Raw genomic sequence first — 18834 nt, forward strand, 5'->3', positions numbered from 1 at the left:
CAGTCCAAATAGTGTTGTGTAATTTTTCTCATTGAATTAATAATATTCAGAAGTACTATTCAGTTTCTCATTGTGTTATTTCCATTATTATTGTGTTTGCACCAACACAAAGTATACTGTTCTGCATCAATGTAGAGGTTTTAGCATTTTATACTTTTTGCGTGCTTATTATAGGATTCTTCCAATAAGGCAAAACTGAGTTCTCAACACCCAATAAATTAAAACATCAACCTAAAATTATGACAACATTGGCTAACAAGGCTGATTTGTTTAAAATTTGTTTCTTGAACGCCAAGGGCACACAAAATTCTGAATGCTGAAAACTTTCAATGTAGAAATCAAAACTCATCTAGTAATCTAACATATATGTATACAAAAGAATTAGTGCCCTTCATGCTTATACTTCATTGCTAAAGAAAGATCTGTTATTTAATTCATCCAGACATTCCTTTTCTTTACCTATACTGTTCGTTTTGTTAAGTGTAATTTGTATTGATGGTTTTCTTCAGGTGGCCACAGGCTTATTGTGTTATTCTTGGCCTGAGCCACTCGTTAACGTGTCCCACCCAGGAATATTTGCTGTAGCCTCATTCACCATCTTCACAAGTCTAACCTGCAAAAAGAATAGTGAAGGATCCATGAGAGAGAAAGAGGGATCACACGTTGCATTCAAATCGATAATGTGCAAATGGAAATGGTAGAAAGGCTATGTAGCATGCTAATATCAGTCATCAACAAATGCAAGAGTAAATTCATAAATCATATACATTAGTAACAAGGTGTCATAGTCAAAGCACTAGGTAGGCAAATCACAATGATGATCAGGGCTAGAAAAGACATTCTTTGAAGATACAAGGCAATGACATCCCAAGAATAGACAATGAGCCATGTGGATCCCAAAAGATCAGATAGTAATGCACCACATATATGAGTGCAAAGAGATACTTGGCTTGGGTATCATAGAATTCTATATAGGTATGTAGACATTTTTGTCTGTAGAAGTTTGAATATATTAAAAAAGAAAAAGTGGTTCAACTGAAAGGAAAGAAAAGAAATCAGACAAATACAAGGGCTACCTCCTAAAATTTAAAATACTCAAGATAAAATGATGAGAAAGAAAAGCCAGCTGATTTAGGCATCAAATCCAAAAGCAAAAACATGAGCTTATATGTAGGAAGCTCAACGGTAACTCATATCGTTCCTCTTTTTTTCTTTTTTATAAGTAAATAAGTAATAAATCTTATTAGAAAAATTAATTCAACAAGTACACCAGGAGTATACTAGCTGAGAGTTAAATGAAAGTTCTAAAATTACAATGATCAATAACCTCAAACAAGTTTGAAAGAAAAAACCTCCCTCAAGCTCTCACCCACTCTAGCAAAGCCTTCAAAAAAAAAAAAAAAAACTCTTTTAGTTCTAATAATGCCCATTCACACCCTTCAAAACTCCTAGCATTTCTTTCCTGGTAACTCCTATTGTTCCTCTCCCACCATGGACACTGTGATAAGAAGAAGCACAAGACACAATCCTCTCACACCCTTCCAAACCTTCCTTTCTTACTACCTAATCAATACCTCAACCACTGATATTGTCATTACCCAAGAGATCCCAAAAATAGAAAAAACCAGTCCCTAGTAACAAAGCAAGGTATCTGCTCCTCTCCACACTCACGTATAACATTATTTCACTATGAAATTGACAGCTTTAACATGATTTACGTTGTAAGATATTGGCATCCCAAAACTCTTCCATGGAAATGCCTAATCCCTTTTTAACATCTGATTGTCAGGGTTATCCTCAGCTCCCACCCTTAGAAAACCTGTTTTCCATCCTATTGTTATCTACATAAGGGATCTTCACTAATGCAATAAAGGCAAAGAGAGAAATATGGCAATGTAGCTAAGTCTGCATCAACCCCATTGGAGTTCTTAGAATGTAGACCCTCTTATGAGTTATTATTAATTTATTGTATATTCTAAAACAAAGAAGTCCCATCCTTTCTTTCACAAATCTTGTCAATAGCACTTTTACATTCAAAGCAACCACGTCGTCAGAAATATTTCCTTTCTCTAATTTCTTAATGGTTAGTCCTAGCAGTTAACAGTTTTGGGAGGCATATTTTGAAAATTCTTGGTCTATTTTGCTGGCATGATATCCTTATAATTTTAATAAAATAGATAATCGAGTTTCTTTCAGAAAAAAAGGGTGTAGCCCTGGAGGCATGCAGGAGATATGCAAAAGAAATGAACAAAACAAAATCCTAGATTCTATGATTACAAAGATCCAAGAACTCCAAAAGAACTGAACCCCCTATGGCCCTCATCCAACTGAAAAGGAGATGAGAAACAAAGACTTCAACCCCGACTGTGAGCTTCAACCTTCAAGAGTAACCTTATTATTATAAAAAAAGCTATGTTGATGCCACCAAAAATTTTATATATGGGGATTCTTTGTTGGCTTTTTAACAGGAACAACTAGACAGCAGTTGCTACTAACAAAGAAATTCTCTTTTTTGATAGGTAAACACAACTCATGCACCCAGACAGGATTGAATTTGTGAGCTCAACATTCACCTCTATTTATAAATGGAGGATCCATAGACATTGGCTTAATAACGAAAGAATTCCTCTCAATGAATCTAGCTAGTTAACTATCAAAAATTGTAACTTGTCCTTGCCATCTCCAATTTTGCAAGTTGCATCCCCATCATTCAGCAAGAAAAAGTTGGAATCTCCATCACTTTCAAAGTCCAAAAAACTGAGTTTGTCTCAGCCTCTAGCAATGAAAAGGGGAGTCGTATTTTAGTATTTTGAGAGGTGTAGAGTCAATTTTGAGACAAACTGAACAGTTACTGATCACAAGTAGCTCACCACACTCTGTGGCTCAATAGTCGTGATTTGTGGTGTAAATCAGTAAATGATACATTCAATATGCTTCTTGTTTTCATCCCTTTCAATCTGAGAGTTTGTTAAAAACAAAAAATATTTTGAGGTTAACAGTGACACTATACTGTGGTGTACCAAAAACAAAACTGAAGTTTCCCTAGCTTCAGACAAAATTAGATCTAATAAAGAAACTATTAGGATTATTCAATTATATAATAAAGTAGGGTTCCAGATTATAACCTATATAAATACAATTTTGGTTCAAGTTATTAAAATTCAATTTTGTTTCTGAAACTTGCAAAAACTCAAAATGACCCTTTCAGATTTTCATTGTTTTATTTTATAGGCAGTAACAGGTATTAAAGCAAAGAGTGACAATAGACACCTCTATGCTGAAAAAAGAGTAAATTTTTGGAGCAACTAGAACATGAATCCATAATTACAGTTGTTGAATTTGGCAAAAATACATGGGACTCAAGATTTAGGCTTGCACAAATAACACCGACAACATTTTCGTTTGATGCGTGTATTCATCAGAGCCATAAAATTAAGTTATGGAGCATGTGTTAAAACATATGGACTTTTTGTATAAATATCCAACATCTTAAGCTTAGCACTTTGTAATATTGTAACGCATGATCAATAACTTCATTTAAAACTTCATTGCATTTCTTAAAACACCATCATTGTGATAACTAAGGGGTATGCCTTTTGAAATAAAGGAATTTGCCAATTGAATATGTCTTTGACTGAACTGGCTTTATTTTCCTGTTTCTCAAATTGACAATTAAAAGATAAAAGTTACTAATGAACTTACCACAGTTTCAGGAACCCCTGGAGGGGGTAAGGAGAGATTTCTTGGTGGGGGAGCACTAAGAAATGATCTCTTGTCAAAACGCCATTCTCCTATCTTTCCATATGTTAGTTCTCCCTGGATGATTACCAACTTGGAATAAATGACTTAAAAAATAATGACCAACTGAGCAAGATTTTGTTAGAAGAAATGAATAAACAAATAAATATAAAGTTTCAGAACCATAAGTCCTTCTATTTGAGTGTGAGCGGGAGAGAGAGAGAGAGAGGGAGAGAGAGAGAGATCTGTTCACCTTTAAATTATAATCACATCCATAAGTATAATGGATAATGAAACTCTTTCCCACTTCCAAATCCCACGGAGGCTGGAAACTCAAAATGATGCATGTTAATGCGTATCTATGAGTTCATGAAATAGTGAATATGAAAAGGATCATATAGTATCATTCACACCTGCAGCATAAAGTCTTTGCGAAGAATATGCCGCACACCATGCAATGCAGATGCTACAGCATATGCATACCTTAATTTGACAAAGAAATGGAAAAAAAAAAAATCACAAGATACATCAGATGTCATAATTTGTTACCATCCAGTAAATAAAACTAGCATACTGAGATCTTCTCGAATAATACTTACATTTCAAGCACCCATCCAAAAGTCTTATCGGTCTCTGGATCATCTTTCATTCTCAAGGAAATATTCACCCATGTGGGAGCAATATCTTCCAGCATGGACTGAAGAAGAAAATTTAGTGATTACCACATCATAAGGCAATCACAGTAAAAGCAAAAAGGTCAGCCCAATGACAACACAATTATAACTCTGATGATGATGACCACAAAGTCATTTTTTAGTACTACTGCTGGAACTCATTCTTCTTTTTCTTCTATTACTACTACTTTGTAACAATAATTTGCACCTTCTAAATTTTCTACTCCTATGAAAAACCTGCTATGAATTGCTGAAAATTCAAATAAATATAGTTGTAAATCACTTAATATAAATGCGTTAACAATCAATGTCAGGTCATTACACATGCTACAACAGTAATAAAAGATTTTACCCTTCTGATGATTACAGGAGAATTTCCTATTGGATCAATATCAGTCACAGGACCACTTTCTTCAGGATAAAATTTCCTAATTATTTTCTCATGCTCAGTTGGTTTAATGTAGAAAAAAGGATATCCTGCTGGTTGGCTTCCATATGCCAAGTTAGGTATAGGTTTTACAAATAGGTGGTCAGGCTCTGCCATTAGAATGTATCTGCATCAACCACAAAATGCGCTAACTTTTGGATTTCTATCAAGGAAGAGAGCAAACAATCTTGTAAGAAATCAAAGTTTTTATTCTTACTCTTCTTCAATTGTTGCTTTCTCCAGCCATTGCACAAACGCCCATGGTCTATTTAGAACAACATAACCCTGCATAAGACATTAAATTTAAACATGAATAATTTTATATTTAGTCAAACAGGATTTTGTGATTGATAAAATATTCAAACTAGAATAGGACAAAAATAAATAAAAAAAGCAAGAAGAAGATAAAGAAGAAATGGTGCTGAAACTGATAAGTATTAGCTTTATACTACTGGTGATGTGAATACTATCCCAATGAAAAAAACTGATGGAGATCTATTAAACTTACAACACCAGTTGGCCTTTGGTGAGTTCTATTATGTTAGATGCTACTCTGATGTTGATGTTAGATTACAAAACCAATATATGTACTTTATAAACACAATCTAAACTTTGTATTCTGTTCACCACCAGTACCAGCAATCCACAACCTATAAGATCATCTAAGAGAGCTGATACCCAGCCTATATCACTATAAGCAAATTTCCACAAAATGGTTTCAATTCTTTTGAACCATGCAAAATTATTTTTTTAGCAGTATAGAAACAGGGCAATAGTGGCTTTATTTTGAAATCTACATGGCATGTTCATCAAAGCAACCCAAGGAAAATCTAAATTACTGAAGACCTGGCCAGATCAACACATGTAGAGGCATGGATACATGTATAACACAGGGAGACTGTGCGGCCCCATTTCATTGGATGAAATAGAAAGAAACTAAATATTTTTGTCATTTGCATGAAACCTGAAAATTTTATGAAATTCAGAGGATGTTATTACATGAGAAAATGACTCAAAATTTTGTAGAATGCTTTAATGGTCATGATATTCAAACCCAAGTACAATGTCTATTCGACCCAAAAAATTGCAATTTAGCAACTACCTCTACTTCTCATCATAATCAAATGAAGCCTAAGAAAAATTTTCTCCTTCATTTTGAAAAGTTAGAGTCTATATTAGTTTGGGAAGACTGGATGCAAATTGTTAAAGACACTTTTTCTCTCCAAACTCTGGTTTCCATAAAACAAATGAAGAAAGAGACGAGTTGTTGTATACAAGACATTAATTCCCTCCTCCAAAGACAGGCTGTATACTTCATTGGACTTTCTAACTATGAATTTAAAGGAAATTCATGAAAGCATTTGAATCTACTATATATTTTTTGGAAAAAAGAAAAAAAAATTTATGATGAATTGACAAAATCAACAAAAATAATCAATGCAAATGAATTGAAGAATACAACAAAAGATATGAGAAACCATGATACAGCAGCAATAAGATTCTCACCCTATCCAAGCCCTCAGGAAGAGGATCAACCACAAAACTTGGAATCTCCTTCATCAACTTGTCTGGAGCCCCAGAATGCAAAATCCGGGTAAACTTTCCCATGTCTGATCCAGGCATGTCTTTTGTCTTCTTATACCAGTAGTACATAATCCTACACTGCCATTGGCTATAAGGAGCATCTGTTGCTGTAAGAGCAACATGGTATTTCGGTTTCAAATCCCCTGAAGAGTCCAATCCATTCGACTCCCAACTCCCCAAATTGGAAGCTTTGTTGTGTATTATCATAGTCAACAAATTATATGTTGCAAAGAAAAACCCAAATGACAAAAGCGCCAAAAGTATTGGAGACACACGCCCCATGTTTTTCCTTTCAATCATGCCTATGTCTTATTACAGGAAGATCAAATTACAAATCTTTATAACTCAACTCAACCCAATTCCCCTATCTACAACAGTTTTTGAATGCAACCCACTAAATCCCTTCAACACCCTTCCAAGTCACAGCTCCAACACACAATTCTAAGAAATAAACAATACCCTTTTATAATTTCTTAGTGATTGAGTGAATCACAATCCACAAACCCAGACAATTGCAACAACCTATTCTGCATTACAATTATAAGAAAGCCATTATAAGTCAATGTGATATGAGTGAGCCTAGCTACTACTGTTCTAACAAACCAAATAAATGAGTATAAATATTGAGAAGGATGCTTTATTTTTTATTTCCCAACAAAAAAAAAAGTCCCACAAAACAATCCCATTAATTCATAAGAACCGAGAACAATGAATCATACATAGATCTGAGTCTCTACTTCAAAAAAACCAAATGGGCACACCTAAAACTCATTTCAGAACAGAAACATAACAACCAAGTTAAGCGAGAGAGAGAGAGAGAGACAAGAGGCAGTTATATAAGATATAAATTGCACACACACAACAACAACTGACAAAATTAAAAGCCAAAATAAATGTTCATAAAAAAATAAAAAAAGCAATACCTGAAAAGATAAAAAAGGTGCACAACAAAGAGTGTGAGAGAGAGAGAGAGAGAGAGAGAGATTTTGGGTTGGGACTTGGGATCGTTAACGCTTACTTGAAAACGCGGAGGTTGGTTTGTTTATACAAGTTGGAATATTGAATATTTTGGAAGATTTGAATCTTTGTGAACATTTTTGATTGTTGAATGACAAAAAAGAATATCTTTTTGAACGCTGGACTGAGTGTACTTTGGTGGAAACTGATGTGTGAATACTATGAAATAGACAGAGAGAGCAACATGAACAAATGGGGACCACATTTTGGTTAAAGACATGTTGCTTTTTTATCTTCTTTTTTTGTCTAATCCTACATCATCTACCATTGCCAAAGCCAATTGCAATGTATATTCCTTTCTTCCAGGCCATTCATGCTTTTTTTTGTTCTTATCTATTTGGTTTATTATATGAAAAAAGTTTGAGCCAATTGCAAACTAAAATAGGACTTCCATTTTGATTGAACAATCATGCATCACCAACCAAAAAAAAAAAAAATCAGCTTCCTTTTCATCGAATCTTCTTACATCCAGATCTACACTTGTAGCCTTTTCGGCTTTTTGGCTTAGTGACATTATTGTACATATTAAATAGTGCTGCACATATTAAACTATAATATCAAACATCAATAATTACCTGCCTTTTATTTCCCAATCAAGATAAATGAACTTCTTTTTTGGCAAAGGAGACATGTTAAATTTATAAATTATACATTACCCAACTAAAGGAGTGCGCAACATATGGTGAGCTTATTTGATTAGCAACAATTTTTTAAAATCTCATATTTAAGTACAATAATATTTTTTTTTAGATTTTCTCCACAAAAAAAAATTATGTAGATTTGTTTTTAAATTAAATTAACCAAGAGAGTAAAAGATTTCAAGCACACATTATATCATATACAACTATTATATAATACTGGTACACTTACAAAAATCCCATAGGAGATCATAATACAAAAGGTTAGGACAATGACACTATGTGCAACAAATCTTTATATTCTATACATAAAGGCAAGAAACTTAGTTGTAGTAGGCCAAGGTTTATGTGGCTCAAATTTTTTTTTTTTTTTTTTAAATGAAGGAGAATTCTCTTTATTTAGCCTTCCACCTCATCAAGACTTTGTATTTTATATCAAAACATTAATTAATTATCATGTATTAACTGCTTCAAAAATTCTTATAAAATAAATGGTTCAAAAATAAATGGTCATGCATTAATGGGATAGCTGCGTTTATTTTTATGTATTAATTATCTATAGATGGTGTAGTAAGTTTTTTTTTTTTTTTTTTTTTTTTTTTGAGGAATCAATGGTGTAGTAAGTAGTAACTACATTTATATATATATATATATGTGTGTGTGTGTGTGTGTGTGTATGTAGAAGGATTTTGTTTTGAGAATCATATATGAGGAATTCATATGGTTATTTTTATAAAAAAAATTGTATAATAAACAATTTATTTGAAATAATTATTATTAAAAATTGATTAGAAATATGACATTTTTTCTTGTGTTTATTTGCTTTGACAACCATCGAAACAAAAACTAGTAAAATGAAAACAAACTTAATAGCACATGCAAACAATAGTATTAAAAAAAATGCTTAAATTTAGATGGTTAATGGATACTCTAAGGGCACCGGTTAACCTGACTTATATATATATAGAGTCCAACTTTCATGTATTTTTTTTGGTAAACTTTCATGTATGGTAGATGTGATGGATGCATGGTGTGATATACCCTCACAAGTCACAATGTATCAGCTTCATTTGAGTTTCAGGTTACAGGGTTTTTCACTTTTTCTTAAATTGGGCAACATATATAAATTATTGAGTGTAAAAGTTTTTTTGTTTTTTTATAAATAACATGAGACAATATTAGTTTTGTTCTTTTGAGTCATATTTCTCTAATGTAGCTTGTCGTGTTTTAGAATGCAGGGATGACTGATGAGGGATCTAGAACCATTTCATAAGATTGAGACAATTTGACAAATACAATTTTAGACTAAACTTACATGAATTGTCCAATGGTCCACACATTCTAGATTAATCTTTGTCTTTACTTCGGATATGCGTGAACTTAACTGCAGAAGTGACTTTATGTTATGTCCTTAAGTTAGGATGCTTTACGTCAGCTCATCTTAGACTTTTATTTTTATTTTTATTTTACATATATATACAAGATAGAAATTATACTTAAACTTAATAAGTGTATATGTGTGTGAAACTCTTTCCTAAATACTTGAACTCCAACCCTTGCCTCTCATCCCAAAAGAATTTTGTATTTGTAGAGTGACCATCATGTCAATGGTGCTCAGTAGTCATCTTAGACTTAGGTACAAAAATAATCAATAGTTTGATCATAATAATTATTCTTGTGATTAGTCTTAACGGATTGGTTCAGTGGTTTCTTATTAGTCTGCCCTAATTAGACTTGATTATTGTGTTTTTTACTAGCTTATATTTTGGTAACTTATTAACTTAAAGATAAGGGGAAAAAAAAAGATTAAAAAACTAACTTTTTTGCGTAAAATCATTTTCTACCTTACTTTTAAGTTAATAAGCTATTTTTGAGTCCTTGTTGTATTGTCATGTGTAGATCTTGATTCTCGATTGATGAGTTCTTGGAATCGAGTTTGTGATAACAGAGAAATGAGTGTAAGTAATAGTTTGCATAAGAGGATTATAAGTTTATAACCAAGAGAAGGCAAAAGTTTGGTGAAGAGAGAGAGAGGAAAAAGGGAGTTTCAATTGACTAGTAATTAAAAGAGGACTTGATGCTGGACCTTTTGAATGTGAAAAAACGGAGTATTTGTGTTGGAAATTAATAGAGGAAGAGAATTTTTGCTAAGAAGTTACCTGTTGAAGACTGGTTGGCTTTGCTTCTTATAATGATTTTATGAAAAAGTCCTTGTGAATGAAGAGGAAACTTGTTAGAAAAAAGGGATATTGGCAGAACTTGTACGTTGAGCAATGCAATCTATAGAAGATTGACTTGGTTTCTTTTTGTGTAGCATCTGACAGGTAGGTTAATCTGGTTCAATTTGGTATGTTTCATTTCTATAAGGGGAATGACATCTTCTTGTTCTGCAAAAACATACTAATAGTACTTTGAAACATTCCAAGATGTTTTTTTGTAATGAAGTTAATTGGCAAGTGATATATTCAATTCCATTTGAAAGGAAAAAAAAAAAAAAATCAATGCAAACCGTAAGTCCAATCGATTGGAATAGGACACGTTTGATACACTAAATAGAGATTACATGCCGAAATGACGAGTATTTAACAGCACAAGCCAAAATTAATTTCTTTCCAATGAACTGATATTTTTTGTTTGTAAACTGTGACTGGCGTGTGAAAGTAAGGATTGAACATGCCCTTAATTTATAAGGTTTCCCAGGTCCTCATTTTCAATAAAATTTTACTTATTTGGCAATGTTATATTGGCAATATGCTAGCTACAAAAAAAATTATAATATGCTAGAAAATTAAGGTTCTGTAGCCCTACAGTTACTAACGCCTATGATTGCTACTTGCACTACTAAAGCCTAAAAGGTCCATTATAAATTATTAAAAGGAAGAAAATTAGTTAATTATTATATATCCGGTATAATGATCAGCGTCCTTTTTTCTTTTTTTTTTTCTTAGAATCAATGATCAGCTTCCTTAATGCAACTTATGTGGAAAGTATTTTCAGACCAATAGCTGCAAAAATATGACAATATATAAAAATGATTTTTTGTATGCTTACCTGATACTACCTCCCTCCCAAGAAAATATTTTATGCCATCTCATGCCAAAAGAAAGTATGCAATATTTCCTCACATATATCATATAATGGGCTCTATATAAAATATGGGGCATTATTTAACCTAAAAACTTAAGGATATGGGTTTAGAATCAATTATGTTATATTAGTTCCTTAACTTTTTTACTTCTTCTCTATGTAAGACTTGCACTCATACAACATACGTCTACTCCCAATAATCTTCTTCTCACATGTGGTACTCACATGTCACAACCTTCAATAAATTATTAGGGATTTGAGTCAAGCTAATCCCAGTTGCAACTTTTTCTTTTTCTTTCCATTGGGGTAGGAAAAGCACATCATTTAGTACCTAGCAAGTAATCATCTTTTAATAAAACTAGTCACAAACTCACGCGATACGCGAGAAAATTCGATATGATAATGTTTTATTGGATAATTATAGAATTAATATATTAGATTGTATATTTTTAAAGGTCAATATGTGTTATTTGAAATTATGTTTTATATTAGATTTTTTTTTTTTTTCGGTGGAACAACTAACAAATTAAATATATTTTGTAGTTGGGTATTATATATAGTGAAATATGTATGAAAATACAATGCAATAATTTTTTTATAAAAAAGAAAAAAAAGAAATTAATAGCGTGAGAACTATTAGACCAAGTTCTAACCATGTATACTTTGTTTATTACTGTATAGATGTATGCGATTCAACATTTATAGATATATTTTTCTCCAAAACATAGATCCATGTTTCTTTCTTCCATACAATTGAAACTAAGTGAAAAAGTATATAAAGATAACTATACAACAGATCATATTCAATAAATCGTATATCATAAAGTGGAAATATAAAATAAAACAAAATGCAAATAGCAAACTTTATTTCATCCTATGAACAAATCTCGCAATATATAACTCTTCAAATTCATAAACCATGTGATTATTTAGATTTTATAATAAAATAAGACCAATCCATCTATCATGACATTGCAGTATAATCTAGATATAATTATGTAAGAATCATGTTTTGTTGATCATGTTTCATAAACAAAAAGTGCCATCTATACATCTAATAAAATTTGTTAAGGACATATTTTATGTAATTGGCTAATCCTTTATCAAAATGCACTTTACTTGTAATTGGGTAGATCTAAGATGTGTTTAGTACTTCAAGAAACAAGAGTTCAAGTCAAGCATTAAAGTCATGAAGATTGGACCAAAAAACAAGTAAAGAAAAGCTATTCATTAAAGCTCGACAGATACCTCGACAGAAATAGTATCTATCGAGATTTAAGAATGAAGCTCAACAGAAATTCGATAGAAGTTGAATCTGTCGAGATCTATAAAATCAGAATTTCTAAATCTAATTTTTAGCTCATGTTGACATATATGTGTAGGGTTTCTTTTTTCACAGCCCTAGACATATATAAATTTTATTTTAAAGGGTGTTATACATAGAGAACACATGCAAAAAAGTGACCTAGTGCCTTATTCTCTTTGCAAGAAGTTACTGCGTCTTTGCGCCTTAGGGTTTTGCAGCTAACAACATCTTCTTTAAGTTGCTGAGAGTTAGTCACGTACTGGGATCCGTGCATCATTGGTGGCGTTCATATACTAGAAAGTTCAGAGATTCTGAAGCGGTAAAAGGTTTCTACTGTAAGTTCATCTACTGGGATTGTAGAGTCTAGAGATAAAAGTTTTGTATTAGATTTGAAACCTCTCCTTATTATAGTGAATTGCTTTTCGGGAAGGTTTTCCCCCAAGTTTTTTACTGTGAAACTAGTTTGTTTTATTGGTTTTCCAAAGTCATCATATCTTATCTTATTTACTATTCCGCTGTGCATGATATTGACGTTTGTTTGTTTTAACAAGGTTTATTCATAATAAATCTAATTAACAACTTGAGTTTTAAACTTGTTAGTTCTATCAACCGGGGGTCTAAATTTCCCAACAAAATCTTTAAAGAGTAACACATGAGAATTCTTAATTTGAATAGCCGATTATATATATATATATATATATATATATAGAGAGAGAGAGAGAGAGAGAGAGAGAGAGAGAGAGAGAGATGTAGATGGTGGTGGAAGGGGGATGGTGGGGTTTGAACCACAAATAGGGGACACCATAAAGAATATTGCTAGAGGCTATCACTTGAATCTCCCAAAAATTAATCTAAAAGGCTAGACATAAGGATAATAGAAATTCTAAGAAAGAATTAATCAAGTTCCTTAAGTATCTATACATAAAAACATTAATAGCATAATGATGCTCTAGAGTAAATTATATTTTGTCTTATTCTCTTTTTGGCATTTTCCTTAAAGATGATCAACTAAACAAAGTAAAAGCTTACCAAAAAAACTCAAATTAACTAAAAATTTAATGATGGAGATGTCTATTATTTGTATAGAATGAACAAAATAAAAATCACAAATAGATTTGAGAAAGACGCATAAGATTTCTAAAAGAAATTTTACCAAACACATGGGATGCAACAATAACAAAATTACTACACTTAATACTTTTTGACACTCTACAAATAAGCACAAAAAATGTTCATTATTAATACGTTTCATATCAACATTAGGAATTTCCACAACAATGATAGGCCAAATAAAACTGCATTAACAATTCTAAGTCAATTAAAAATAACAAAAGTCAATATTATTAAAAAATTTGGAAAGGAAAACAACGGAATCACTTTTGAAAATGCAAGAATACTAAAAAGAAACAAAAACGGAAAAACAAAAAAATTAAAAGAGATGATTTTTTATTGTGTGTTTTGTTTACCTCAATGGTCTTCCTAATGTTGCCTTAACTTTGAAAGTTTCAGAAAAATTTAATTGATGTCTTCTCAAAATGGTGAAAACTAAAGCTTGATTGAAAAATATGGAAAACAATTCGTATTGTGCTAACTTTTTTTGTTGTAGATGATGGGTGATTGTATCTAGAATGTGCTTTGATATATATATAACATTGTAAAACTTAAATAAATAATCAATGTATGAGTGAGAGAGAGATAAGGTTGTGAAAAGCCAAAATTTTGGAAGAAAAAACACTATATTGGTAGATAAACAAAAAGACACTTAATGCTTGATGTCTTCCCAAAATGGTGAAAACTAAAGCTTGATTAAAAAATATGGAAAACAATTAGTATAGTGCTAAATTTTTTGTTGTAGATGATGGGTTATTTTATCTAAAATGTGTATTGGTATATATAACATTATAAAACTTAAATAAATAATCAATGTATGAGTGAGAAAGAGATAAAGTTGTAAAAAAAACTGAAATTTTGGAAGAGGAAACACTATAACAGTAGATAAATGAAGGGACACTTGAAATGTTAATTTTACCCACTAAAAAGATAATGAATTATTCAATTTTAAAAATTACTTGAAATTAGAAAGAAGAAAATAAAAAGTTGAAATCAATTTAGGTAGCTAAATAGTCAAATATTTGTATCTAATGAATAATAATGTTTGTCCATGATTTGTATTTAATTATTTTATATAAAAAAAATTAAAAAATCATAAAGAGAAAAATGATTTAAAAAGAAAAAAAAAAAAAGTATGATGTGGCTGATGAGGTGGCTCAACAGGAGTATAGCAACATTAAATGCTACGTCTCAACTTTTAGATATATATAGATATAGACTACAGTGTTAGCTACTAAATTTTGTCTTCCAAAATTGGTATCAAAACTGGAATGTGATACTGTTATTTCTAGATGAAGCTTACAAGTTTGCTGGATTACAATTTCATCAGTATTTCTAATATTTTCTTACAAACATTACAAGTTGATAATTGGGAATTACATGACTTAAAGTTCATGTAGTTAATTTGCTAGATGCATCATTTATATGAATAAGAAAAACAGCTTATGAATAAGAAAAACAGCTATCTCCACTGTAAAAAAGTTCATGTGCCAGTTTTTGTAGTGAATATATGGTAACTAGCAATGCTGTGTTGATGATGATTCAAGATACAAACTCATTCATTATATTGTCGTTTTGGAAGCTCTTCGAGAAAGAATGATCCAACAAAGCACACGATAGAACACGAAGAAGCAAAACATGATCCCCACATTCATCCACCTAGTGTCCTTGTCGAGTCCTCTACTCTTCAACACATCCAATCCTGTCAGCAAACACTGGGAATGATCTTGATCCTGCCAAGAAAAACACTCACTTCTCACACTCCAGTATTCATTTATGAGAAGTGAATCCAATGGGTACCTATAAAGGGACACATAATACATAAAGAGCCAATATTTTGGGATGATATCTTTTGGAATGAAGTAGCCAGAGAAGAGGAAGTAGGCTCCAAGAACTGTGCAGATGAGAGAATTCCCAGAAATGAAATCCGGTGAGACTGCACTTAAGAAGAGCACTAGGGAGCTAGCCATCAACAAAATAAGCCAGACAATAAAGGTGAAAAACGCAAAAGCAGTGATGGATGAATTAAGTCCTACAAGCCAATATATTGGAACAGCAAAAAGAAGAGCTACCACAAATAAGAAGGGCAGAAAGACAATAGTATTTGCAATCAAATAGGATGATATTCTATAGGCGCCTCTTGAGGCTTCCTTCATCAAAACTCGCCGCTCTTGAAGGTATATCGGGAGAGCTTCAACTGTGGAAGAAAGAAGAAAGCTAAGACTGAATGCAAATAGTCCCAATCGTTCTGTAACACCTCCTTCATCTTTTCTCACTTTCAGGTATACGCTTCCCAAACCAAATCCCCCCACAATAGCTTGCATTGTTCTTGCCAAGAACAGCTGCTTTGTTCTATAAATAATCTTCCAAAATCTTGAGCACAAAAACATGATCTCAAAAAAAAAGGAAAAATAACAATTACCCATTTGTCCGCCATCTTTGTATTGTGGAACTCTGCCTAATGCCCCTGCTGGCCACATCAAGAAGGAATACTGCCCCTCCTCTTCTACAGTAGACATGATTGCTTTGGAATATGAATCCTCTAGTGTAGATATAATTTCCATGGAAAATTCTAAAGCATTGAGTTGCATTGGAATTTGATAGCCCAGTTCATTTATAATTCCCTCAAGTGATTCAAGGCTACCATTATGGACAACCGAGCCACGAGAGAGGATCAAAAAGTTGGAAATGTATTGAAGAATTCTATAGCTTGGTTGGTGAATAGAAAAAACCACTGTCCTTTCCTTCCCTTTTGCAATTGAAGAGAGCAGCTCAATTACTTGTAGCGCTGACTTGCTGTCTAGGCCTGAAGTTGGCTCATCCAGGAGCAAAATTGGAGGGTCATGAATCATGTCAACTCCAATAGACACCCTTTTCCTTTCTCCACCAGATATCCCTCTATTCTCTTCATCTCCAACAAAACTATCCGCAACATGCAAAAGACCAAGCTCTTGCATTAAGCTCTCCACCCTTAATTCTCTCTCTTTAGCATTCATTTCTTTGAGCCTAAACTTGGCACCGAACATCAGAGTTTCCTTTACAGTGAGTAATGGAAGTAGATTATCTTCCTGTGCCACAAAGCCACATATCTTTCTCAACTGAGCTGGACTACTCATACGCTGATCATTGATTGAGATAGTTTTAGGATCAAAATATTTTTCCTTAACCCTTCCTGATATTACTTGGAGCAAAGTAGATTTCCCAGTGCCACTTGGGCCAACAATGGCTAGAATCTCTGAACTCCTGGCAACAAAGGAGACTGACTTGAGTATGTTGATGGGCTTAGGCTTTTGTACCAAGTGACAAAATGAAGTGGCTAGTGACCCATGTGGGTGAATAGTGTAGGAAAGATTTCTCACAGCTAGTTTGTAAGTTGTTTTGGAATTTTGAGGTGCTGCACTTGGTGAGTGATAGAAGGAAGAGGAAGGGCTAGCACTGGATTCTTCTGGGGAATTAGAAGTTGAGAAGAGTATCGCAGAGTCATCTTCGATGGGCATCTGCCTAAGGCAAGAAGGCATTGTTTCGAGCTTAATTCTGTGTAAGAATTAAGTGCATGGGAAAAAAGAGGTGGTGGATGTGTCTTTCAAGTGGGATTGTTCAAGCTGAGAAGAAATGGTGGTTAAAACAACCAAGTTGATAGCTTAAAAAGGTTCCTTATTTTCCTTCCAGTTGACACACCTACAAACGCCTTTGGAATCATTGTGGCAGCTTCTAATAGGTTCATTTCCATGAAAAAAAAAACTTGGTGAAACATCTAGACTAGAATGAACCAAACATGCGCTTTGTCAAATTTTAACTTAAGTCAAATTTCTCAGATCACCAAACGCTGCCAACCACTTACCACCCTCACCAACACTGTTGTATTCTTTTGATTCTGGCATTGACTATCATGATGGTAGACACCATTCTATAAGCATCACCTCCACTGAACCTGCCACATAACCTTGCAACATTTTTCCCCATGCCATAGCCTCAGAACCGTTGCAATAAAGATCACATTGAGTCAGTGACTACTATAGCAGAATTGCCACAGCCACAAACACAACCTCATTGTAACAATAAAGACCTCATCGTTTTTTTGGACATCAGACCAGCTCCCATTCAATTTTAGCACATGTGGCTGGACTATCATTGCCTGAAATCCAAGGGAAAATATTGAACTTTAATTTTTTGCTCACCAGTTTTAACAACCTTATTGAATATGAAGGTTGGTCTAATACACCTGGAGGCTATACAATACCGATTGAAGTTGAACCAACCTATCTTCCAACAAATGAGATGCTTAAACTATTGATAGAGTGGAGCCTTTTCTGTTTGGGCCTAAATGACAAATCTTTTAAACCTACCAAAAGGCTTGAATTTACTCAATCTATTACAATGGGCCTATAAAACAAATGTTAACCAATTCTGACCTCAAACCTTACAAAAAGGCACGATATTTACCAAATCCATTGCAAATTCACAATGGCCTAAAATTCATAAATCTCCATTACAAAAAATGGCCTAAAAATAAAATTCACAAATCTTGTTAGTTTAGTTAGCTCAACTAGTAAAAATTGTTATTTGTGAATAAGATATTTAGGATTCAAACCCATCTACACTTAAAATTGATTAATGTTTTAGCCTAATAAGAGCAATTATCATGAAGTGTATGCCATAATTTGAAATTCTAGTATTTATATATATAAATATTCACAAATCTAATTAAGAAGCTTTAATACAATAGTACAATACAATTAAGAAGCAAAAATAACAATATTCTCTACGATGAGCCTAAAATTAAACTTCAACAAATAAAAAAAAAATACAAATCCATTAAAAAAATACAAAGTGCACTAAAAGGATAAAAAGTCTACGACTAAAATTTAATAAGTCCTTTACACCTATAAGTACAAACCAGTTAAAAATATAACTTGAAGGTCCCAACATTACATAGTCCAAATAAAAACATCAATGTCCAAGTACAAAGTCTAAATATCAATAGTCAATACATTAGTGTTTCAAAAACATATAATACTTCACATAATAATGTTTAACATATAAATTACAATTCCCTAAAATATAGAACTCCATAAATACAAATGTCTATTGATAATCCTTAATCATCATCTCAATAAGTGTGGGTGTGGTCGAATCCATTGAACTTGCAACTTTTCATTCATAAGTTTTATACATAAAAATGAAAAGGCACATAGACACTGATTTCAATCATTTATTTTTATTCTTTAAAAAAAAAAAGACATATTCCAAGAT

The 18834-nt window shown here is 32.5% G+C and overlaps 2 protein-coding genes across 8 annotated transcripts; both read right to left on the reverse strand.

The window, feature by feature from the left end:
• Window positions 1-253: 253 nt before the first annotated feature.
• Window positions 254-7609, reverse strand: LOC115981476 (hydroxyproline O-arabinosyltransferase 3-like). 6 transcript variants are annotated; one of them, XM_031103691.1, is made up of 9 exons: window positions 7442-7609; window positions 6346-6945; window positions 5057-5124; window positions 4765-4966; window positions 4338-4435; window positions 4152-4221; window positions 3992-4063; window positions 3703-3816; window positions 254-613 (listed from the first exon to the last, which is right to left on the reverse strand). In XM_031103691.1, exons 2-9 carry the CDS (start codon window positions 6721-6723, stop codon window positions 530-532), a joined length of 1086 nt encoding a protein of 361 aa, XP_030959551.1. In that variant the 5' UTR covers window positions 6724-6945; window positions 7442-7609; the 3' UTR covers window positions 254-529. The 6 variants fall into 6 exon arrangements, with proteins under 6 accessions (XP_030959551.1, XP_030959532.1, XP_030959523.1 ...); XM_031103672.1 differs by having other exon boundaries at window positions 6346-6950; XM_031103663.1 differs by having other exon boundaries at window positions 7347-7609.
• A 7226-nt stretch (window positions 7610-14835) lies between these two features.
• LOC115982851 (ABC transporter G family member 23) lies at window positions 14836-17263 on the reverse strand. 2 transcript variants are annotated; one of them, XM_031105684.1, is made up of 2 exons: window positions 16004-17263; window positions 15226-15314 (listed from the first exon to the last, which is right to left on the reverse strand). In XM_031105684.1, exons 1-2 carry the CDS (start codon window positions 17097-17099, stop codon window positions 15262-15264), a joined length of 1149 nt encoding a protein of 382 aa, XP_030961544.1. In that variant the 5' UTR covers window positions 17100-17263; the 3' UTR covers window positions 15226-15261. The 2 variants fall into 2 exon arrangements, with proteins under 2 accessions (XP_030961472.1, XP_030961544.1); XM_031105612.1 differs by having other exon boundaries at window positions 14836-17262.
• Window positions 17264-18834: the final 1571 nt, after the last annotated feature.

Source organism: Quercus lobata, chromosome 1, assembly GCF_001633185.2.
Source record: "Quercus lobata isolate SW786 chromosome 1, ValleyOak3.0 Primary Assembly, whole genome shotgun sequence".
NCBI classification, from domain to species: domain Eukaryota; kingdom Viridiplantae; phylum Streptophyta; class Magnoliopsida; order Fagales; family Fagaceae; genus Quercus; species Quercus lobata.